At 35.0% G+C, this 21,648-nt stretch overlaps 1 protein-coding gene and 1 long non-coding RNA gene across 3 annotated transcripts; one reads left to right on the top strand and one right to left on the bottom strand.

Annotated features, from left to right (window-relative positions):
• Positions 3,731-4,718, top strand: LOC109832820 (linoleate 9S-lipoxygenase 5, chloroplastic-like). Its single transcript, XM_020400265.1, has one exon. It carries the CDS (start codon positions 3,963-3,965, stop codon positions 4,548-4,550), a length of 588 nt encoding a protein of 195 aa, XP_020255854.1. The 5' UTR covers positions 3,731-3,962; the 3' UTR covers positions 4,551-4,718.
• LOC109832822 lies at positions 18,909-21,092 on the bottom strand. 2 transcript variants are annotated; one of them, XR_002244992.1, is made up of 4 exons: positions 20,696-21,092; positions 19,399-19,442; positions 19,189-19,314; positions 18,909-19,064 (listed from the first exon to the last, which is right to left on the bottom strand). It is a non-coding gene; the product is annotated as an uncharacterized LOC109832822 (long non-coding RNA). The 2 variants fall into 2 exon arrangements; XR_002244993.1 differs by lacking the exon at positions 20,696-21,092 and adding an exon at positions 20,092-20,358.

Below are 21,648 nucleotides of genomic sequence, written 5' to 3'. Positions count from 1 at the left end.
TCATGGGGAATGATCATGCCTTAGAGATTTGTGGTATTGGTACTATCAAAATCAAAATGTTTGATGGTATAATACGCACCATTCAAGATGTGCGACATGTGAAGGGCTTGAAGAAGAATCTATTGTCTTTGGGACAATTAGATGAGCTCGGGTGCAAGACTCATATAGAAAATGGAGTCATGAAGATTGTTAGAGGGGCGCTTGTGGTGATAAAAGGAGAAAAGATAGCTGCAAATCTGTACATGCTCAAGGGAGAGACTCTGCAGGAAGCTGATTCATGTGTGGCATCAACCAGCCGTGGAGAAGAACAAACCATGATGTGGCATCGCAAGCTAGGCCACATGTCAGAACGAGGCTTGAAGGTTCTCTCCGATCAGAAACTGCTTCCTGGACTTAATTCGGTAGCTCTTCCATTCTGCGAGCATTGTGTTACAAGCAAGCAACATCGACTGAAGTTCAACACATCGAGTTCTAGAAGCAAGGCTATTCTGGAACTGGTTCATTCTGATGTATGGCAAGCACCAGTTACATCCTTAGGAGGAGCAAAGTACTTTGTGTCCTTTATTGATGATTACTCCAGGAGATGTTGGGTGTATCCTATCAAGAAGAAGGCGGATGTGTTCTCAGTCTTTAAAGCCTACAAAGCGCGGGTCGAGCTTGAATCTGAGAAGAAGATCAAGTGCTTGAGAACAGATAATGGAGGAGAATACACAGACGGTGAATTCCTAGCATTCTGCAAGCATGAAGGCATCAAAAGACAATTCAGTACGGCTTATACTCCTCAACAAAATGGAGTGGCGGAGCGGATGAACAGAACTCTGTTGGAAAGAACAAGAGCTATGTTGGCTACTGCAAATCTGGAAAAAGTCTTTTGGGCGGAAGCAGTAAAAACCGCCTGTTATGTGGTGAATCGATCTCCATCAACTGCAATACAATTAAAGACGCCGATGGAGATGTGGACTGGCAAGCCAGCTGATTATTCTAACCTCCATATATTTGGATGTCCAGTGTACGTAATGTACAATGCCCAAGAAATTACAAAGCTGGATTCAAAATCCAGAAAATGCATATTCTTGGGGTATGCTGATGGAGTAAAGGGGTATCACTTGTGGGATCCCACTACCTATAAGGTTATCATCAGCATAGATGTTATCTTTGTAGAAAATCAACTACAAAGTGGTGAAAAAGAAAGCAGTTCGAGGAAGGACTCAGAGACTGTAGCTGTTCAGGTAGAAGATAATCCGAATTCTTCTGAAGCGACACCGGAGCATGATGTACAAGAACCAGTCGAGGCCGAGGCTCCAGAAGTTCGAAGGTCAACTCGTGAGAGAAGACCACCGACTTGGCACTCGGAGTATATTACGGAGAGTAATGTTGCATACTGTCTTCTAACAGAAGATGGAGAGCCATCAACTTTTCATGAAGCTATAAATGGCACAGATGCATCTTTGTGGATGGCAGCAATGCAGGAAGAAATTGAAGCTCTCCATAAGAACAAGACTTGGGAACTTGTGTCACTGCCACAAGGAAGAAAGACCATTGGAAACAAATGGGTCTACAAGATCAAGCGAAATGGCGATGATCAAGTGGAGCGGTATCGTGCTAGATTGGTGGTAAAAGGATATGCTCAGAAAGAAGGTATTGATTTTAATAAAATATTTTCTCCTGTAGTTCGACTAACAACAGTCCGAATTGTCCTGGCTATGAGCGCTATATTTGACTTACATATAGAGCAGCTAGATGTGAAAACAGCATTTCTTCATGGAGATCTTGAAGAAGAAATTTACATGCTCCAACCAGAAGGTTTTGAAGAAAAAGGAAAAGAGAACTTGGTTTGCAGATTGAACAAATCTCTGTACGGTCTAAAGCAGGCGCCGAGGTGTTGGTACAAGAGATTTGATTCATTCATCATGAGCCTTGGATACAACAGACTTAATTCAGACCCTTGTGCATATTTCAAGAGGTTTGGTGAAAATAACTTTGTTATCTTATTGTTGTATGTTGACGACATGTTGGTTGCAGGCCCCAACAAAGATCGTATCCAAGAATTAAAGGCTCAGTTGGCTAGGGAATTTGAAATGAAGGATTTAGGATCTGCAAACAAGATTCTAGGGATGCAAATTTACCGAGACAGAATTAATAGGAAGATTTAGCTTTCTCAGAAGAACTATTTGAAGAAAATCTTGCGACGCTTTAACATGCAAGATTGTAAGTCAATTTCTACCCCACTTCCTGTTAATTTCAAGTTATCCTCCAGTATGAGTCCTAGCAGTGAAGAAGAGAGGATGGAGATGTCTCGAGTACCGTATGCATCAGCAGTGGGAAGCTTAATGTTCGCGATGATTTGTACAAGACCAGACATTGCACAAGCAGTGGGAGTGGTTAGTCGATACATGGCGAATCCTGGTAAAGAGCATTGGAATGCTGTAAAGAGGGTTCTAAGATACATTCAAGGAACCTCAAATGTTGCATTATGTTATGGGGGATCTGATTTTATTGTCAGTGGATATGTTGATTCTGATTATGCAGGTGATCGTGATAATAGCAAATCCACCACAGGTTATGTGTTTGCACTTGCTGGCGGAGCTGTAAGCTGGGTTTCAAAACTGCAGTCAGTTGTGGCTACTTCAACAACAGAAGCAGAGTATGTAGCAGCTACACAAGCTAGTAAAGAAGCGATGTGGTTGAAGATGGTGCTGGAGGAACTCGGCTATGAACAAAAGAAGATTTCTCTATTTTGTGACAGTCAGAGTGCTTTGCATTTGGCAAGAAATCCAGCCTTTCATTCAAAGACCAAGCACATTCGAGTTCAGTATCACTTCGTTCGTGAGAAAGTGGAAGAAGGAACAGTGGATATGCAGAAAATTCACACCAAAGACAACCTAGCAGATTTTTTGACCAAAGCAGTCAGTACTGACAAATTTATTTGGTGTCGATCCTCTTGTGGTCTGATGGAGACGTAAGCAACATGAAGATGGCAAGATAGAAAGAATGGTGTGAAGATATGATTGATGCTCAATCAAATCTTCAAGTGGGAGATTGTCAGGTGCCTAATATTCCAAACCCACCGAAAGTGCACAGCCACATATGTTGAAAATTTGAGAAGAAAACAAAAGAGCGGACCCCACAGCTACAGTAAAATATTAATATTTTATTGTGCATAGTATTTTTCTAAAAACTATAAATAGGTTAAGGAAATCTCATCCCAGAAACAACTTCTTATATAGAAGAGTGAGAGAGAGAAATTAGAGAGAGTTTCTCCTTGTAAAGAGAGAGAGTTTGTAACTCCAGAGTTTTCTCTTCATAGTAGATTCTTCTATCCTTGCCCGTGGACGTAGGCAATCAAGTGCCGAACCACGTAAATCTGTGTGTCCAACATTTTATCTCTACTTTTGTTCTACTATTGCTGCGACCCTGCTCTATTGGGCCCCGGGTTTGTCCCAACACATATGCACATCTAATTTAATTTTACACACATGCAGCAATTGAACCCTTTGTTATAGCGACAAAACAGACAGCTCAGTGTTACGCACCCGATCTACAAATTGCTGAGCCCTCACTATAGAGACAACATGAACATGAACTCCTTGGCTCGCCAGCTCCTCGTACACGCAAATGGACCCGTAGAGAGAAGCTTCTTTCCTGGAAAATTCGCAATGAGTTTGACATCAGAGATTTATAAAAGCTGGAACCTCATGGATCATGCACTCCCAACTGATCTCTGCAAAAGGTATTCCAAAATATCTTCTCTTACACGTATATTTCAAGGTAAAAAGAAAAAATGTGTCCCAAGATTATAGTTAGTTACAGAGGAATATCCTATAATTTGAATAAAGCAAACGTTTACTTGCACAGATTCCCTGTAGTATCACCCTTTGGAAGTTATTACATTTGTAGCTTCATTTTGGTACATAGAACCCCTGAGTGAAAATTACACAAGTGTTTTACCCTGGTGGCCCAACATGCAAACGCTATCATCCCTAACCGAAGTTTGTACAATCCTCATCTGGCTTGCCTCTGCCTACCATGCCTCCCTCAACTTCGGCCAGTACGCATATGCTGGCTTTGTCCCAAACCGACCCACATTCATTCGACATCCAATGCCAGATCCTAAAGAGTATGATGAGATTGAAAATGACCCTGAGGGGTTGTTACTTAAGAGTATAACGAGAAAGGCACCGGCATTTACGGTTATGTCAGTGTTAGAGATTTTGTCGATGCACTCGAGCGATGAGGTTTATATTGGGCAGAGGGAGGATAGGGAGTGGACGTCGGATCGAAGGGCAGTGGAGGTTTTTGAGAGGTTTAGAGAGGAGCTGGTGAGGATTGAGAAGAGGATCGAGGAGAGGAATAAGGATGAGAGGTTGAAGAATAGGACAGGGGAGGTTGGTGTTGCTTATACTTTGCTCTATCCGAATACTTCAGATTTTAGGAGGGTTGGAGGGTTGCGGGGATTAGCGGAAGAGGGGTTCCTAATAGTGTGTCTGTCTGAGATTTTGGGTGATTTTACAGAGTTAGTGTTAAGAGGGATTTTGTTGTTTTGTATTTGATTTTGTTGTATGTTTTATCTGCTTACTTTCTGATAGTTAGTTCCAAAGCGGATATCAAATTCCTTCATTGGCCAAATACGGGTGTTGTTGTCACATCACGACAGGATCCATGGACTTTGGGGACAAGAAGCTGACAGAGAAACAAAATACCTGTAATCCAAAAAGAAAGTCTAAAAATTTGATTGAAGGTTTAAAACATTAGCCAAGTTAAATTGTTTCTACTCAATGCTATCACCATAGACAAAAATTTGATTGAAGGTTTAAAACATTAGCCAAGTTAAATTGTTTCTACTCAATGCTATCACCATAGACCAACCATGATAAGAATTTGAATGTGGTATCACCATAGACCAACCATGATAAGAATTTGAATGTGGTTCCTAGCAAAAATAAAAACTACATGGCAATACTTAGATTGTTCAAATTATGTCACTATAGTTTGACGATTCAGAAATAAAGTAAGAAAATTCACTCTTAAATGGGAAACTGCGCTAAAATTGCAGGAGATAACCGAGGCAATTTTGCATTAGGAAGCTCCAGGGTGAAGCTAATGGAAGTATAGAAATGAGACACGTGCTAAGAGATGGAGTGAAAGAGAAACTCAGGGAGATCGCGGACAACTAGAAGGAACAAAAGACCCAAAACCCGTAATCCCTATAGCAAGTGCTTATACAGACTAATAAATTACAAACGAACAAACTAGCATAATTTGTAGTAATGTAGCTTGTTAAGTGAAGCAAGAAAACAGAATGTGGTCCGCTAACGTCTACAAATTAAAAAAATTATCAGATACTCTTGTTGTGTGTGTGCATGTGCTTTGACCCAATGTCAATTGATTAACCATATTTCAAATTTTGCGATTTTCAGGGGCCACCCATGATTTTTTCAGTTTTGTTTATTTCGACCCAATGGTAATTATGTAGGTAGTATGTAGTAGCCTAAGTAATTAGTGCCTTAAAATTGGATTAATGGATTTTTTTTAAAAAAAAAACAGATTAGGGATTTCTTTGGAATTTCACCCCACAACTCTTATTTAACTGTCACGTTAGTGTTTTAATGGCTAAAAGTCATTTGATGCTTGGGGCGACACCTCCTCAACAGAGGGATAAAACACAGAAAATATCAAAGAAAGCCCACAAAAAAAGAAAAAGAAAAAAAGCGGAGAATTCTCTCTCATCCTCAACAAAACTCCCTGGGATCAATAGAAAGCTTCTGAAGGGAGAAAAGAAGACCAAGGCAACAAATCAATATCACAATCAATTGAGGTATAACTCACTTTTAAATTTCATAGTAAGTTTTAGTAATTTGAATCAAAATAGAATGAGTGAGGATGATAACTTGTTACGCTTATGAAGTTAAAAACTAGGATTTGCAAAAAGAAACACAATTTTTATGTGTTTAAGATGGTATCAAAGCCTAGGTTTCAACATTAGAAGCCTTGTAGGGCACGTTAGCATAGTGTATATACGTTAGATGAGTGTTATCGTATAGGTCAGCTATGTGATATATATGTTTGTATACATATGTATATACGTGTATGCATATGAATGCTTTATAGTAAGGCCTTTTACATATTTAAGGAGGGTACATATGAGAATAATCAAATATGTGAAAGTTTAGTGGAAGAATCACTCTGAAAGAGAAGCTACTTGGGAGACGAAAGATTCTATGCGAGAGAGATATTCAGAGCTCTTTTGAGATATAGGTATGTCAAGTTTCGAGGGCGAAACATTTTATTAGGAGGGGAGAGCATAGTAGCCTAAGTAATTAGTGTCTTAAAATTGGATTAATGGAGAAAAAATTTTAAAATACAGATTAGGAAAAAACTAATTAGGGATTTCTTTGAATTTCACCCTGTCCAACTCTTGTTTAATTGTCACGTTAGTGTTTTAATGGCTAAAAGTCATTTGATGTTTGGGGCGGCACCTCCTCAACAAAGGGATAAAACAGAGAAAAAAATCAAAGAAAACCCACAAAAAAAGAAAAAAAAAAAACGGAGAATACCCTCTCATCCTCTACTCTTTAGGATCAATAGAAAGCTTGTGAAGGGAGAAAAGAAGACAAAGGCAACAAATTAATATCTCAATCAATTGAGGTATAACCCACTTTCAAAATTCATAGTAAGTTTTAGTAATTTGAATCAAAATAAAATGAATGAGGATGATAACTTGTTATGATTATGAAGTTAAAAACTAGGATTTGCAAAAAAAAACAAAATTTTTATGTGTTTAAGATGTATATGACGGACTGGAAAAAAATTACTAACCCTAGATCCGGCGGGGGTCTTACCATTGGCCGCTCCTGGACGTCGGCGATTCCTGTCGCCATGGAGAGAGAGAGAAAGAGAGAGGCCTCAGACGGTCCATTAGGAAAAAAAAGAGAGGAAAAATCGTGTCCACTAGAGGTGAGTTCATTTCTCATTAATATTTTATAATATGAAATTGCACGAGTATTATATTTGATTTATCTTGTAATCGAAAAATAAATAATATATCATTTTCATATATATAAATAAAAGGTGATTTGATCTACTTTTGTTGTGGCCTAAACCATAAATACGATGTTGATTTCATACAAGATATGAAAAATCAATTTGATTTTATATGAACTATGAAAAGTGAATTTGGTTCTTATTCGATTTCAAATAATTGTGGGAATTGCTTTATTTGAAAGCTTTTGAAGAAAATAAATATTTAGAACGCATTTCAACAGTTTAATGGATTCAAAGATTTTCTGTGACTTAGTATTTGATAAAAAATAAAGAAAAGTGAAATCCGTAAACTGTTTTAACTGGGATAACGAGTTTTACCCTTGTCCACGTCATTTGAAAGTATCTATAAATTCTGATACGCAAGGTGTTACTCATTTGACAAGCGATTCTTGATATTTTTAAACCCTCAAAAAGTCCACTATGAAGTGATTCTGCTTCATATGGTGAATGCACATTTATTTGGCCACTCTATATTGACCCCTCTGTATTGGCCCCTCTGAAACTTGTTCTGGCTCCTCTATATTTGGCCAGTAACGTATGATAGTGTTAGGTGCATTCGATTTTCGAGAATTATCTGTTATGTGATGCGTTTTACGCATTCCCATACTACTGAGCTATAATTCGTAGCCTTAGTGTGACCAATGAGGTGACTTTCATATTCACGAATAACTCATCGAGAATTAAGATTCTGACAATTAACTGTGAAATTGAGAAAATAATAATCCTCGGATTTTGTACAAATTAGTAGTTTTTTTTCTTTCTTAATGTTGACCCTGATTTAAAAAGGGTTTATTCTAGAAAATATCATAGTATATTCAGTTGCACACATAAGAAAGAAAATATAGCCTCCTCAACAGAAGGATACAACAGAGAAAAAAATCAAAGAAAACCCCAAAAAAATAGAAAAAACGGAGAATACCCTCAACAAAACTCTCTGGGATCAATAGAAAGCTTGTGAAGCGAGAAAAGAAGACCAAGGCAACAAATCAATATCCCAATCAATTGAGGTATAACCCACTTTTAAATTTCATAGTAAGTTTTTGTAATTTGAATCAAAATAGAATTGAGTGAGGATGATAAATTGTTATGATTATGAAGTTAAAAACAAGGATTTGCAAAAAGAAACAAAAATTTTATGTGTTTAAGATGATATCAGAGCCTAGGTTTTGACGTTAGAAGCCTTGTAGGGCACGTTAGCATAGTATATATGCGCTGGATGAGTGTTATCGTATGGGTCAGCTATGTGATATATATTTCTGTATACATATGTATATATGTGTATGCATCTTAATGCTTTATAGTTAGGCCTTTTACATATTTAAGGAGGGTACATACGGGATTTAGTTGACCTTATTTCATTTTAGAACTTTCTAGTATTTCTTAATACATGTTTATTTTATTTTATTTTTGTCCCTTTATTTTAGTATGCTGATAGATGGTCCCCTTTTTGTAGGATGGCGGTGACACATTCCTTAACCAGTTTCTCAGACACCCATTTTAGCTATACAATTTCTGTAGACAACTCCTGGGAACCTAGCTTAAGAGACAGGGAGTACACTTCTGATGAGACTGACCCAGACTTGATAGTGGTTAACCATGTGACCCCAGACTTATCAGAGGTCGAGTCAGTAGAAGTTATTATAATAGATCCATCGGAGTCTAAGGTTGATCATTCTGAGGATGAGGATCTAGCAGTAGAGGTTATTCCAGTTGAGTCATCACCTTCAGAAGTTACCGTGGGTTCGTCCGATCCCTCTAGCACCGAGTCCCAGGTGGTCCAGATTTTTAGTGATAATGATGGACTCCCTTTTTCTGAGAATGAGTCGAATACCCTACGTATTGGTCCAGACCTCGATCTTGAAGGATGAGAGACTAGTAGTATCGATCCAGATCCAATGTCCGACTCTGATAATAACTAAAACTCGGAGGAGACCGAGCCAACCGAGGATAAGTCTAGCTCTAGCAGCTCCTCTCCTCGATGAAATAGAGTGTAACTGTTAGGACAATTTTGTAATATTAGTATATGGGTTTTCGTAGTTACTCTTTTGGTATATATAGGACATTTTGGAAGAAAATATGTATATATGTAAACCCATATACTCAAGATATATGTATGGACTAAAAAGTTAACTATTAATAATATACTTTTGGCTTGTAAATACAGATTTGTGTTATTATGTTGAGTAATAATCGAGTTCATAATTACTTGAATTGCGTATATGTGGCTGACTCAGAAATTATTTCTTGTATAACAGTTGACCTAAACATTTTATTATTTATAGGGAGATATGGCTACAGGTAATGAACAAACCCCTCCTAACGAAGATAAGGATCTTAATCAAACGATAAGTGAAATGATGAGATCTAGAATTACTCGTGCATCCACCTCAGGAAACTCAATAGACAACAATGCACTGAGGAACTACTACAAGCAGTGACATTTGTAGTCACTAGGCAATAAGATCAAATCGATCGTAATTGGATGAATGTTTTACTTGCCAACAAGTAAAGCCTGAACACCAAAGACCAGCTGGTTTAGTCCATAACTTGGACATACCAATGTGAAAATGGGAAAAGATCATCATGGATTGTCACTGGCCTTCCGAAATCTTTGAGAAAGAATGATGCAATATGAGTGATTATGAACCGATTGACAAAATCAGCACTCTTTGCTTTTCAATATGAAATTTTATTAGAAAAGCTGACTAAAATATACATTAACGAGATAGTGAGTTCATTTCTCACTAGTATTTTATAATATGAAATTGAATAAGTATTATATTTGATTTATCTTGTAATCGAAAAAAATAAATAATATAACATTTTCATATATATATATAGTTGCTCTGAACCATGGTTTTAAATATCGGCCGATAATCCGATATTATCGCCGAGTTATCAGATTTGGGAGCTTTCCGCTAGGATAAGTAGGAATTTTAATCGGTTATCGTTTTTTGGGGTTTATCGGCGAGTTATCGAAGGAATTTTAATCGGTTATCGTTTTTTGGGGTTTATCGGCGAGTTATCGACGATAAAGGTACTTATTGGACGATAAAGAGGCTCTAAATATCGGCTTTATTGGGCCAAATTTTGAGTTCAATTTTCAGGTAATGGGCAGTTATTTAGTGAGTTGTTAAACCCGACCCGACTTGCTTTCTACAATTGGTTAGTAATTCTAAACATGATTATTTATACATTGGTATGTTTATATTTCATTAAGTATGGTTAGATTACATTTTTTGGTTGTTATATTATATATACACCATCTAGTATATCACTCCGATAAATACTACTTATCCCCGATATCAAGGTTGCTGATAGCGGATCGCGGCGCATCGCGGCGAGGTACTGCTAAGGCTATATCGGGCTATTACGGCGAAATCGCGGCAAATAGCGCATAGTCAAATAGCGGTCAAATTTAAATATATTTAAATATCCTAAATAATAAGAAAATTCATAAAAAAAATCTAAAAATTCAATTAGTTATAAATTTCTTGTATTATCAATAAATAACAATTACATAAAAAAAATCTAAAAATTCAATTAGTTATAAATTTCTTGTATTATCAATAAATAACAATTAATAAGTTTGTTGTATGAATGAAACTATGAAGAAATTCAAGAAATATAGTATCAAATATGTGTGATAGCGGGTTTAGCCGCTTTTAACAACAAAAATTCGCTTTTAACCGCGAAAATCCGTTTTTAACCGCGAAAATCCGCTTTTAACAGCGAAAACCCGCTTTTAACCCGCTAAAATCCGCTTTTACGCGCTATTCAAATGAATAGCGGATTTTTTCGCTTAAGCCAACCGCGAAACCCCTACGCGTAGCGCTGAAGGGCCGCGACCGCTATTCGTGCCGCTATAGCCCCGCTATTGGCCGCTATTTACAACACTGCCCGATATATCCCCGATTTCTGCTATCCGATAAGGATTTTGATCGTCCGATAAATCCCCGATGACCGATATTTAAAACCTTGCTCTGAACTTCTATCATCAGCAGATTAATGAATATTTTGAGATAAACTATGTGATATGAAGTGTCAGGCTTGACTCGTGCATAAGACTTGTCTCGTGCATAGGTCGTTGGTGTCGCGTAACCCGTATTTATGAATTTTTTGTTGTAGTTTCGGAGCGTGACATAATACCTCAAAAGGTTTTCATAAGTTTTAATCTGATGATTTTGACCTTCTTCCATCTCGACTCAAAAGTAATTAAGGGGGTTCACTTTAAAATTCACGATTTACATGGGATGTGATACATAATTTTTCACATTTTTGTTTGTTTGTACTCAATTGAAATTAAGTACTAAACTCACAATTTTCACGAGCAAGTACTTCAAGTTTTGTAATTTCTGGGATATCACACATGATTTTTGTCAATTTTTATTCGTTTCATCCTAATTGCTATCAAGCATGCATTCTTTGAAATTCATAATTTTTATGAGCAATAACGCATGATTTTGGTGACTTTTTGCTCACTTTGACCTAATGACAATAAAATGTGTGTATTTTACAGTTCAGATTTGCATGAGTCGTAACCCATAATTTTTTACTTTTTTGTTTGTTAAGAACCAACTACAATTAAGTAGACTTTTAAATTCTCGATTTCCATGGGAAGCCCACGATCTTGATCATTTCTATTTATTTCGATTCAATTGCAATTAGTACGCAAATTTCAAGTTTTGCAATTAACATAGGACATAACACTAATTAATGTCCAAATTTTATTTCGACCCAATTGCAATTAGGTACATTACTTCAAATGATTTTCATGGGCTACAACGCATGATTTTTGTTCATTTTTTTCATTTCGATCAAGTGGCAATAGAGTATGTGCATACTATCAGATCATGATTTTCATGGGCCATAGTCCACACTTTTTTCCATTTTTGTTTGCTTGGACCCAATTAGAATTAAGTATACACATTTCTAAATTCGTGATTTTCATGCGCTATAATCTATTATTATGACCATTTTTTCTTTTCGACCCAATTGCAATTAAATACATATATTCAAAGTTTCGCAATAAACATGAGATATAACGCAATTTGTTTCCAATTTATTTGTTTTAATTCAATTGTAATTAAGTACACGTATTTCAAAACTTGTGATTTTCATAGGCTATTATAAATGACTTTTGTCAAATTTTGTTTGTTCGACCCAGTCACCCAATTGCAATTAAGTGTAGGTATTTCAACTAACAATTAAAATAAGATATAACGCACAAATTTTGTTCATTTTGTTTGTTTCGACTCAATTGCAAATAAATATGCGTACTTCATAATTCACAATTTCGTGGGCTATAAGCCTATAACCCATGATTTTTTTTTTATTTTTTGTTCGTTTCGACCTAATGTCAATTAGTTACGCTTATTATAAAATTCAAGATTTTAACGGGTTATAACCCAATTATTTTGTAATTACCCTTCGTTTTGACCGAGTAATTAAGTATATGCATATTTAAAAGTTCGCGACTTTAATGGACTATATACCCATGATTTTTGTTCATACTTTTTCATTTGATCCAATTGCAAGTAGGAATAGGCAGTTCAAAATTTACATTTTTCATGGCTATACCCCATAATTTATGTCCTTGTTTGTTCATTTAGACCCAATTGCAAATACGAATATGAACTTCATAATTTTCATTTTTCCAGCGCTATAACTCTCCACGTTCGTCATATTTGTCATTTCCGACACAATGAAAGTAAGATTATTTAAACATTCGTGAGTTTAATCTATGATTTTCTTTCATTTTTGTTTGATTTGATCCAATATCAATTATACACACGCACTTCAAATTTAATCATTTTATGTGCTATAACCTACAGTTTTTTATCCATTTTTGTTAGTTTCGGCCCAATGTTAATTAAGTACGCAAATAACACAACTAACATGGGTTATAACCTATTATTTTTGTCTATTTTTATTCCTTTCGATACCATAGCAAACTAAGCACATGTATTTTGAACTTCGCAATTTTCAAGTGTCATAATCTATGGCATTTGTCCATTTTTGCTCCCTTCGAACTCAAGAAAATTAAGGACGTTTACTCCAAAAATTTTAATTTTCATGAGGTATATCACATGATTTTTTTTTCATTTCGATCTAATGGCAATTAAGCATGTGCAATCTAAAATCTATGATTTTCATAGGCTACAAACCAATGATTTTGTCCATTTTCATTCATTTTGACTCGGTGGCTACTTATTATGCATATTTCAAAATTCTTTATTTTCAAAGGATTTAACCCACAATCCTTTTCTACTTTATTGGTCTCAACCGCATATTTCAAAATTCTTTATTTTCAAAGGATTTAACCCACAATCCTTTTCTACTTTATTGGTCTCAACCTAATAGCAATTAATTATGTGTACTTCCAGGATTTAACCCACAATCCTTTTCTACTTTATTGGTCTCAACCTAATAGCAATTAATTATGTGTACTTCCAAATTTAAGATTTTCAATGGCTATAATCCACGATTTTGTTCATTTTTATTCTTTTCAACCTAAAGACAATTAAGCATGCACAAGGTTTTAAATATTGGATGTCGGGTTCATGTCGGATGGCTGAAATCCATATCGGATAGCGGAAATCGGGGATATATCGGGGGACATTGACTAAATATCGGATTGCCATATCGGGTAGTGCGCATATGTATAATATCATGTCCTAAATGTAATCTAAGCATTCATAAATTCAATATAAGCATACTTTATAAATTTTATAGACTAAACATATAAAAAGTAAATAATATATGGATTTGGGTTCATAATTTCTTTCTATCGGGTTCATAAGGAACCCTTAAACATGAGAACGGATCAAACGGGTTTGGGTATTTATCACTAAACCCAAACCCGATAACAAAAAACAGATCTAAAAAAAAGTACCATATCAGTCGATTTTTCAAAGCTAAAAAATAGGCTGATATGCCCGATATGACCCTGATATTTCCGATTTGGCCCTGAAAACCGATATACGAGTTGAAAACGTCCATGTCGTGTCGGTCAAGCCATCAAACCGATATGTCGGCCGACATGTCGGACATGTCGGCCGATATTTAAAACCTTGAGCATGCATACTTCATAATTCACAATTTTCATGTGTTAACTCACAATTTTTCCTATTTTTGTTCAACTAAGTACACATACATTCAAATTCGTGATTTTCCTCGGCCATGACCTAAAATTTTGGTGTTTTCTCTTTGAGCTAATTCTAATTACAATGAAGTATAGATACTTAAAGTTTCACAATTTTCATGGGTAACCCACAACTTTTATATTTGTTCGGACCCAATAGTAGCAACTAAATACGCATACTTTAAATTTTAAGATTTTTATGAGCTATAATTCGCAATTTTTGTCCATTTTAGTTCTTTTCGATCCCATGGGAATTAAGTATAAATACTTCAAAACTTTGTGATTTTCTTGAACTATAACTCATAATTTCTTTTTTTAATTTTTTCCTCATTTCGTCAAGTTTCAAATTAAGCATACATCCTTGAAAATTCACAATTTGTATGGGTTATATACTGACTTTTGTCCATTTTATTATGGTTTGACCCAATTACAAATAAGTACATACACTTCATACTTCACAGATTTTCATGGATTATAACCTAGATAGCATGATTACAGGTGCGGAGTGCAGACACCGAACATATCAAATTTATAAAATGTAGGATACAGGGACACAACTATATATATTAGATCAAATATGAAAATATAATACTTATAATATTTGTATGTTTCTTTCAATTATCTTTAAGAATCAAGTTAAATCAAACTAAGAATAAGCTTTAACTTCAAAAGTTTAGTTTTGATAGCATGGGATATAATATGATGGGTACTTTTTAAATATCTGAGTGATGAGTTTTAGTTTTCAAACAGATTGGTTTTGAACCCAACATTACCAAAGAAACCGTTTAGAGTATACATAATGGAAAAATCGGGTTTTACTTTGAATCACATTCATTTATGTTGTGTCCACTGAGAATCTATGTTTAACACGTGTTTGACACGGGCACAACATTAAAAATGCCACGTGTGACTAACCTAGGCTATAACCCACAAATTTTGTCCATTTTTGTTTGTTTCTATCCAATAACAATTTAGCGCATGCAAATTAAGTTCATGATTTTCAGGAGTTATAACATACGATTTTTTGTTTGTTTGGAACCAAATGCAATTAAGTATGAGTTCTTCAAATGCAAATTAAGTACATTTTCTTTAAAATTATATATCAATGGGTTATAACCGAATATGTTTATCCACTTTCGTTCTCTTTGACCCCATAGTAATTAAATGTATATTTCAAAATTCACATTTTTATGAGTTATTACCCACATATTCATTGTAATTTCATTTGTTGTGATCCAATAACAACTTTGTACACATACTTTAAAATTTGTAATTTGCATGAGTTATAAATTTTTGCCCTTTTTTCCGTCATGGTATTTATGTAGGGGTACTCCAAAATCCGTGATTTTCATCATTTCATAGGTTATGGCCCACAAGTTTTGTCCATTACTTTATTTGACCAAAAAGCAATAAACCAAAAGAGCTACAATTTTTTTTGCCCAACTTAAATTTTGTTCGTTTTAACCTCATTACAACTAAGTACACGTACTTGAGAAATCATGCTTTTTCTAGGCTATAACACAGTGTCTTTGTCTACTTTTTTGTTTGCTTCAACTCAATAGTAATTAAGTATACATACTATAATATTCACAATTTTTATGGATTATCATTCACGATTTTTGTTTATTTTTGTTCATTTCGACCTATTGGCAATTAAGTATATATGCATATTTAAAAATTCTCGATGTTCATGGGCTTTGTTCGATTTCGACCTAACCGCAAACTAACAATTAAGTTAACTTACTTTGAAATTAACAATTTTTATGAGCTATAACCTACGATTTTGTCTGTTTTTATTCACTTTTCGACCATATAAAAATTAGGTACACGTACATTAATTTCGTTATTTTCATGTGTAACACACGATTTTCGTCCATTTTTGTTCCATTCGACGGCAATTACGTATGCTTACTTCAAAATCCGCGGTTTTCATATGCTACAACCCACAATAACGGTCCATGGTTCTTTGATTCAACCTAATGGTCATTAAGTAGATGTACCTTAAACTTTACGATTTCATGGGTTTACCCACAATTCTGTTTTTGTTCATTTCAAACAAATAGCAATTACATACGCATTCTTAATAATTTGCGATGTTTATGGTTTCAGTTTGTTTTGACCCAAATTGCAATAAAGTACACATACGTAATTCACGATGTTCATGGGCTATAATGCACGATTTTTTCTTTTATTATTGTTTCGACCCAAATTATTTGAGTTAGTGTTTTTCAAATTTCATGATATTCATTGGTTATAATTCACAATTTTATTCGTTTTTTATCCGATGACAATTAAGCACACATATTTCAAACCATTGTTATAAATAGCGGTAAATAGCCCCGCAATAGTGACGCTAATAGCGTTAGCGGTCCCTTCCCGTGACGCTATCGCTCGTTACACTATCACGCAATAGCAGTGATATATTACAGAATTTATCTATTCGTAAAAGCGACCAATAGTGTGTCATAACGGTAAATAGTTAGCGATTGCATTTGAAATTTTCTTTTTAACTTCTATTTAAAAGCGGTTTGAGGCTTATTTTTTAAAAATTAAACTCAACCCTTGACCATTGCATTCCACCGTCTCTTGTGATTTTCAGCATGCTCCCGTCACCTCTCATAGATTTTGGCACCTACCTTAATACTTTCTCTCACCTCCTTCACTGTGAGCTCCTCTTAGGATAGTCCTGTCACCGCTAAGCTCTTCTTTTCGAAGGCGACGACTTTTTAACTCCTCCTGTCATCTTCGGTATTACGTGATGGTTACATGTCTATTTCATATTTAGGATCTCTTTAAATCATCCAATATATATTTTAGATTTTTAAAAATTTTCTTTACTTTTTTTAGTATTTATACATATCTAAATTAGACCGCTATTGACTTTGCGCTTTTTAACGCTATTTTGCTGCAATAGCCAGAAATAGCCTTAGCGATGCCTCACCGCTACGCGACGCTATCCGCTATCGATAACCTTGTTTCAAACATTACAATTTCATAGGCTATAACTCATGATTTCATCCATTTTTGTTCTGGTTTGACTTAATTGCAAATAAGTATGCATACTTCATATTTCACGGTTTTTATGATTATAACCCATAAATTTTGTTCATTTTTGTTTGATTCGATCTAATGACAATAATGTACGCGTAATTAAAGTTTGTGATTTTGATAGGTTAAAATACACAATTTTCGTAAGTTTGGACCCAACTACAATTAAGTACGCATACTACAAATTTCACAAATTTCATGGGTTATATATATAACGCACGATTTTTATCATTTTTGTTCATTTTTACTCAATTGCAATAAAGTAAGCATATTTCAAGTTTCACGAATTTAATAAACTAACTTATGATTTTTGTTTGTGATGCAATTAAATACATGACTTAAAAATCGTTATTTTTATGGGTTATAACATAGTTTTTGTCTATTTTTATTTGTTTTGACCCAATAGCAACTAAGTGTGTGTCCCTCAAAGTTGCGGTCTTCATGAGCCATAATTCTCAAGTTTTGTCTAATTTTGTTCATTTCGACCCAATAGCAATTAAGTATGCATACTTCAAACATTAGGATTTTCATTTTGTCTAATTTTGTTCATTTCGACCCAATAGCAATTAAGTATGCATACTTCAAACATTAGGATTTTCATGGGCTATATAACCCATAGGTTTTTTTCGTTTTTGTCAGTTTTGACCCAATTGCATATAAGTTTACGTACTGCAAAGTTTGCAATTTCAAAAAAATGGTCTATTTTTTGTCATTTTTCAGCCAATGACAATTAAGCACGCATACTTTAAAATTAGTGTTTCTCATAGGTTATATAACCTATAATTTTTGTCTATTTTTTTCTTCTTGACCCAATTGGAACCAAGTGTCTGTACTTCAAATTTTGCAATTTTTCTGGTTAGATTTTTTTTGTGCGTTTTTGTTCTTTTTAACCCAATAGCAATTAAGTATGTGTACTTCAAAATTTATGATTTTGAAGTTACAACCCATGATTTTTGTCCGTTTTTGTTTTTCGGTCCAATGGCAATTAAGTGCGCGTACTTCAAAGTTTGAGATTTTCATAGGTTGAAGACGTATAAAACAATCTAAAAGACCTAAGCACATGCGGTCAAATGAACCAAACAAAGACTTTTTAAAGAAAAGTAATTTCTGTCAAGAATCATAAAGTTGCCACTGAGTATTTACTCCTATCTGTGATCAAGAAGGCACTATGAACTCATCAAAATCATATAAATCTCCACGAAGATATAAATGGGTAGTCCACATTTTTTTTTCAATTTATTCTTAGTTTTATCATTTTGATGAATGAGCACTCAACAAAGAGTAACTTATAATGGGATCGATCAAAGAAAAAACGAGAACCAATTTTAAATTTACAAATAGGAACTATCAAGAATTCAATGAGATTTCAATTAAAGAACCACGAACTCAAACCTATGGGGAGTCGTAGACATCAACAAGCAATCTAAGACACTTAATCACACCAAGATTGATAAATTAAAGTCATTATGTAACTAAGAAAATCCCAGAAAAAAGTAAGAAAGCGAACCTTCACCTCTTAGAATCTCCCCTTTGGGACTCATCTCTTTCTTATTAGGGATCAGGTTACCGACCAGAACCTTCACCTCTTAGAATCTCCCCTTTGGGACTCATCTCTTTCTTATTAGGGATCAGGTTACCGACCAATAACCATCGCTGCACCAAAAGATGTTTTGGGACTCATCTCTTTCTTATTAGGGATCAGGTTACCGACCAATAACCATCGCTGCACCAAAAGATGTTAAGAGTTGTTGAGCATAATCTGGGGAGAACGAACTCAAATTTGACAATGCGGCAAAGAAGCTCACTGTTGCCCACCATTCACATGTTCTGACTGCCAGAAATTTAAGAAGAAAAGAGTGTTTTACAAAAGCTTAGAAGCCAACTAAAAACAAGGGATGCATAATCAAAATTTTCTAATACGTAGTCAAACGTTGAGGGTGTTACATGACAATTACCCAAGAGAATAGCGCAACCATTCCGTTCATATTCCCACATTTGATAAGATCACACACAATATTTCTCGTATTGCAAGGACCAAAAATTCACAACAGCCCACTTATCTACATAGCCATCAAAAGTTTCTGCAAAACAAAAGAAAACTCTACTTTTAAGAAAGAAACCTCAACAAAAGATTTTGATATAGAACCTCGTAATTGAAAAGCCACCTCCCATTCCTTCGCATAAAATCTTCCTCACTGCCAAGTTTCAACTGCATCAAAAGAAGAAAGAAAGACGGTCAGCAAGAGGGAACTATGCAGTACTGCAAAATAACACCTTGTCATAAGCATCTTCAAAAATAATGCGTAAACCAAAAGGATACAAGCAAACCTTTGGTGCTTGTAGCACATAGCCATCAACCTATATAAACTATGTGCTGTGCTCAAAGCATAGGATCAACATATAGTTGCTGTACTTCAGCGCCTACCTATGTTGCATGGACACTTCTATCATGAAGCTGTACTCGTACCCAACACTTCCCATACCCAGCGCCTACCTATGTTGCATGGACACTTCTATCATGAAGCTGTACTCGTACCCAACACTTCCCATACCCGTACCCGACACTCGGACACTCCTTGAATCTATGCATACATTTAATCGGACGTGCACTCATTACATAATTTATGTTTTATTTTAAAACTCTCAATTATTAATACATAATAAAAGAAACATTAAAATGTTATAGAACTTGACTCTCGTGAAATGTGAATAAAAAAACAATACTGATCATGTAGATCATTACCTTTTAATTTATATACAGCCATGTTCTGGTAAGCTACTTTTATAGATGCCTACAAAATGTTTGGACGTTTAATGGTAGTTCTTATACATGATCAGACATTACAAAGGGTACTTACAAAGTTACAATGCTCAGAACTGCCACTCTCCTGAAACTTTTACCATGACTTATCAAGGAGGGAAGATCTTTGGAGAGTGGATAATGCTTTTGTATATCTTTGAAGAAACACCAGGGAACATAGCTTTGGAGGAAATAAAACCCAAATTGAACTTGGTAGGCAAAATGGATACAAGAAGACAACATCTGAGAACTAAAACATTAGATAGTATAGGGAATAGCTGCAGGACCATAATAGTTTATACATAAGCAAACCTGACCAATAATAGTTTACACATAGGCAAACCTGCCAGGACCTTATCAGTTATCACCCCTAACAAAGTGTTCTGCAAGATCTGGAGGGTTGTTATCAGCAGTAGGCAAGTATGGTTCAAAAGTGAGTAGAAAACAAAACCACCATGCAAAATGAGACTTCATAATAAAATCACTCAACACAGAAAGAGAATCCTGCCTCTTTCTCTCGTCCAGTTTAACACTCGCCAAAATAATATTCAATTATATCCAAGACTTTAGTCTGTCAAGAGAAAATGAGAATCTGAAAAGGCTCAAGTGCCATTATGATTTGTTGAATTTAAATGAATGCATGAGATAAAACAAATTCATACTTTGTGCTTCTGCGCAAGTAGAAAGGTTACAAATCTGTCCAGCACTAAAATTCGCCACACTGTTCTACCAATTGTTTTGTAGGTAGACAAAAATATGTAGAAATAGCAAGAACTGAAGCTCGACAGAGGCCACAACTGTAGTAAGACTTGACAAAACCAAGGAGCTTCAAAAGTAACACTGTTCTACCAATTTGTTGTTGTTGGATTGTTGTCAAGCTAGTCTACTCGCCAAAACCCCCTTACAAAAATGAAAATAGCAGGAGCTTCAAAATAAGAACCACGAAATTCAAATTAACTCAAAACTGATAAAGGGTTTCATCAACACTATTAGATAAAATAATGTCATTATAATATTGCTTAAAATTTCGTTCCGTAACAAGATAACAACACATATCAAATAATATCATTAACATAAATATATCAGTTTAATAAAATTTCTAACCTACAGGCATATTAGTAACCAAACAAACAAACCAAAACTACTCAATTTCATTCCACAATCCCAAACACATCAAAATCCCAACATAAAGACTAAATGTAAACAACATTTAATGAAGATCATTAAGATACAATCAAATCCCTAAGCCTTCACGCCTCTAATCCTCCTTGCAAGCTGAATATCCTTCAGCATATATATCAGGTGCGGATCCATGATTTATGGAAAGCGGTATCACTGCATAATTAACATTTTTTTAATAAAAAAACTGCAACTGTCCTTGATGAGTTTTCATATTATGAAAAAAGCACATAACCATATCATTAGTAACATTATCAAATAAATATTGCTAGCCAGTAATTGACTCAATCATCGGGATCCTCATTTATTCGATCGTATACTTTAGCAGTTGTTGTTTATTTTACCCTAGCTTATTCATTGTATTCTTATTATAATTCCTTTCCATCTGTAGTTTCAAATTTGTCAATGTAATAGAACTTAAAATCTTTTATAGTTG

The sequence above is a fragment of the Asparagus officinalis genome, chromosome 3, assembly GCF_001876935.1.
Source record: "Asparagus officinalis chromosome 3, Aspof.V1, whole genome shotgun sequence".
Taxonomy (NCBI): domain Eukaryota; kingdom Viridiplantae; phylum Streptophyta; class Magnoliopsida; order Asparagales; family Asparagaceae; genus Asparagus; species Asparagus officinalis.
Note: the sequence above shows the minus strand (reverse complement) of the source record. Positions and strands in the feature narration are given on the sequence as shown.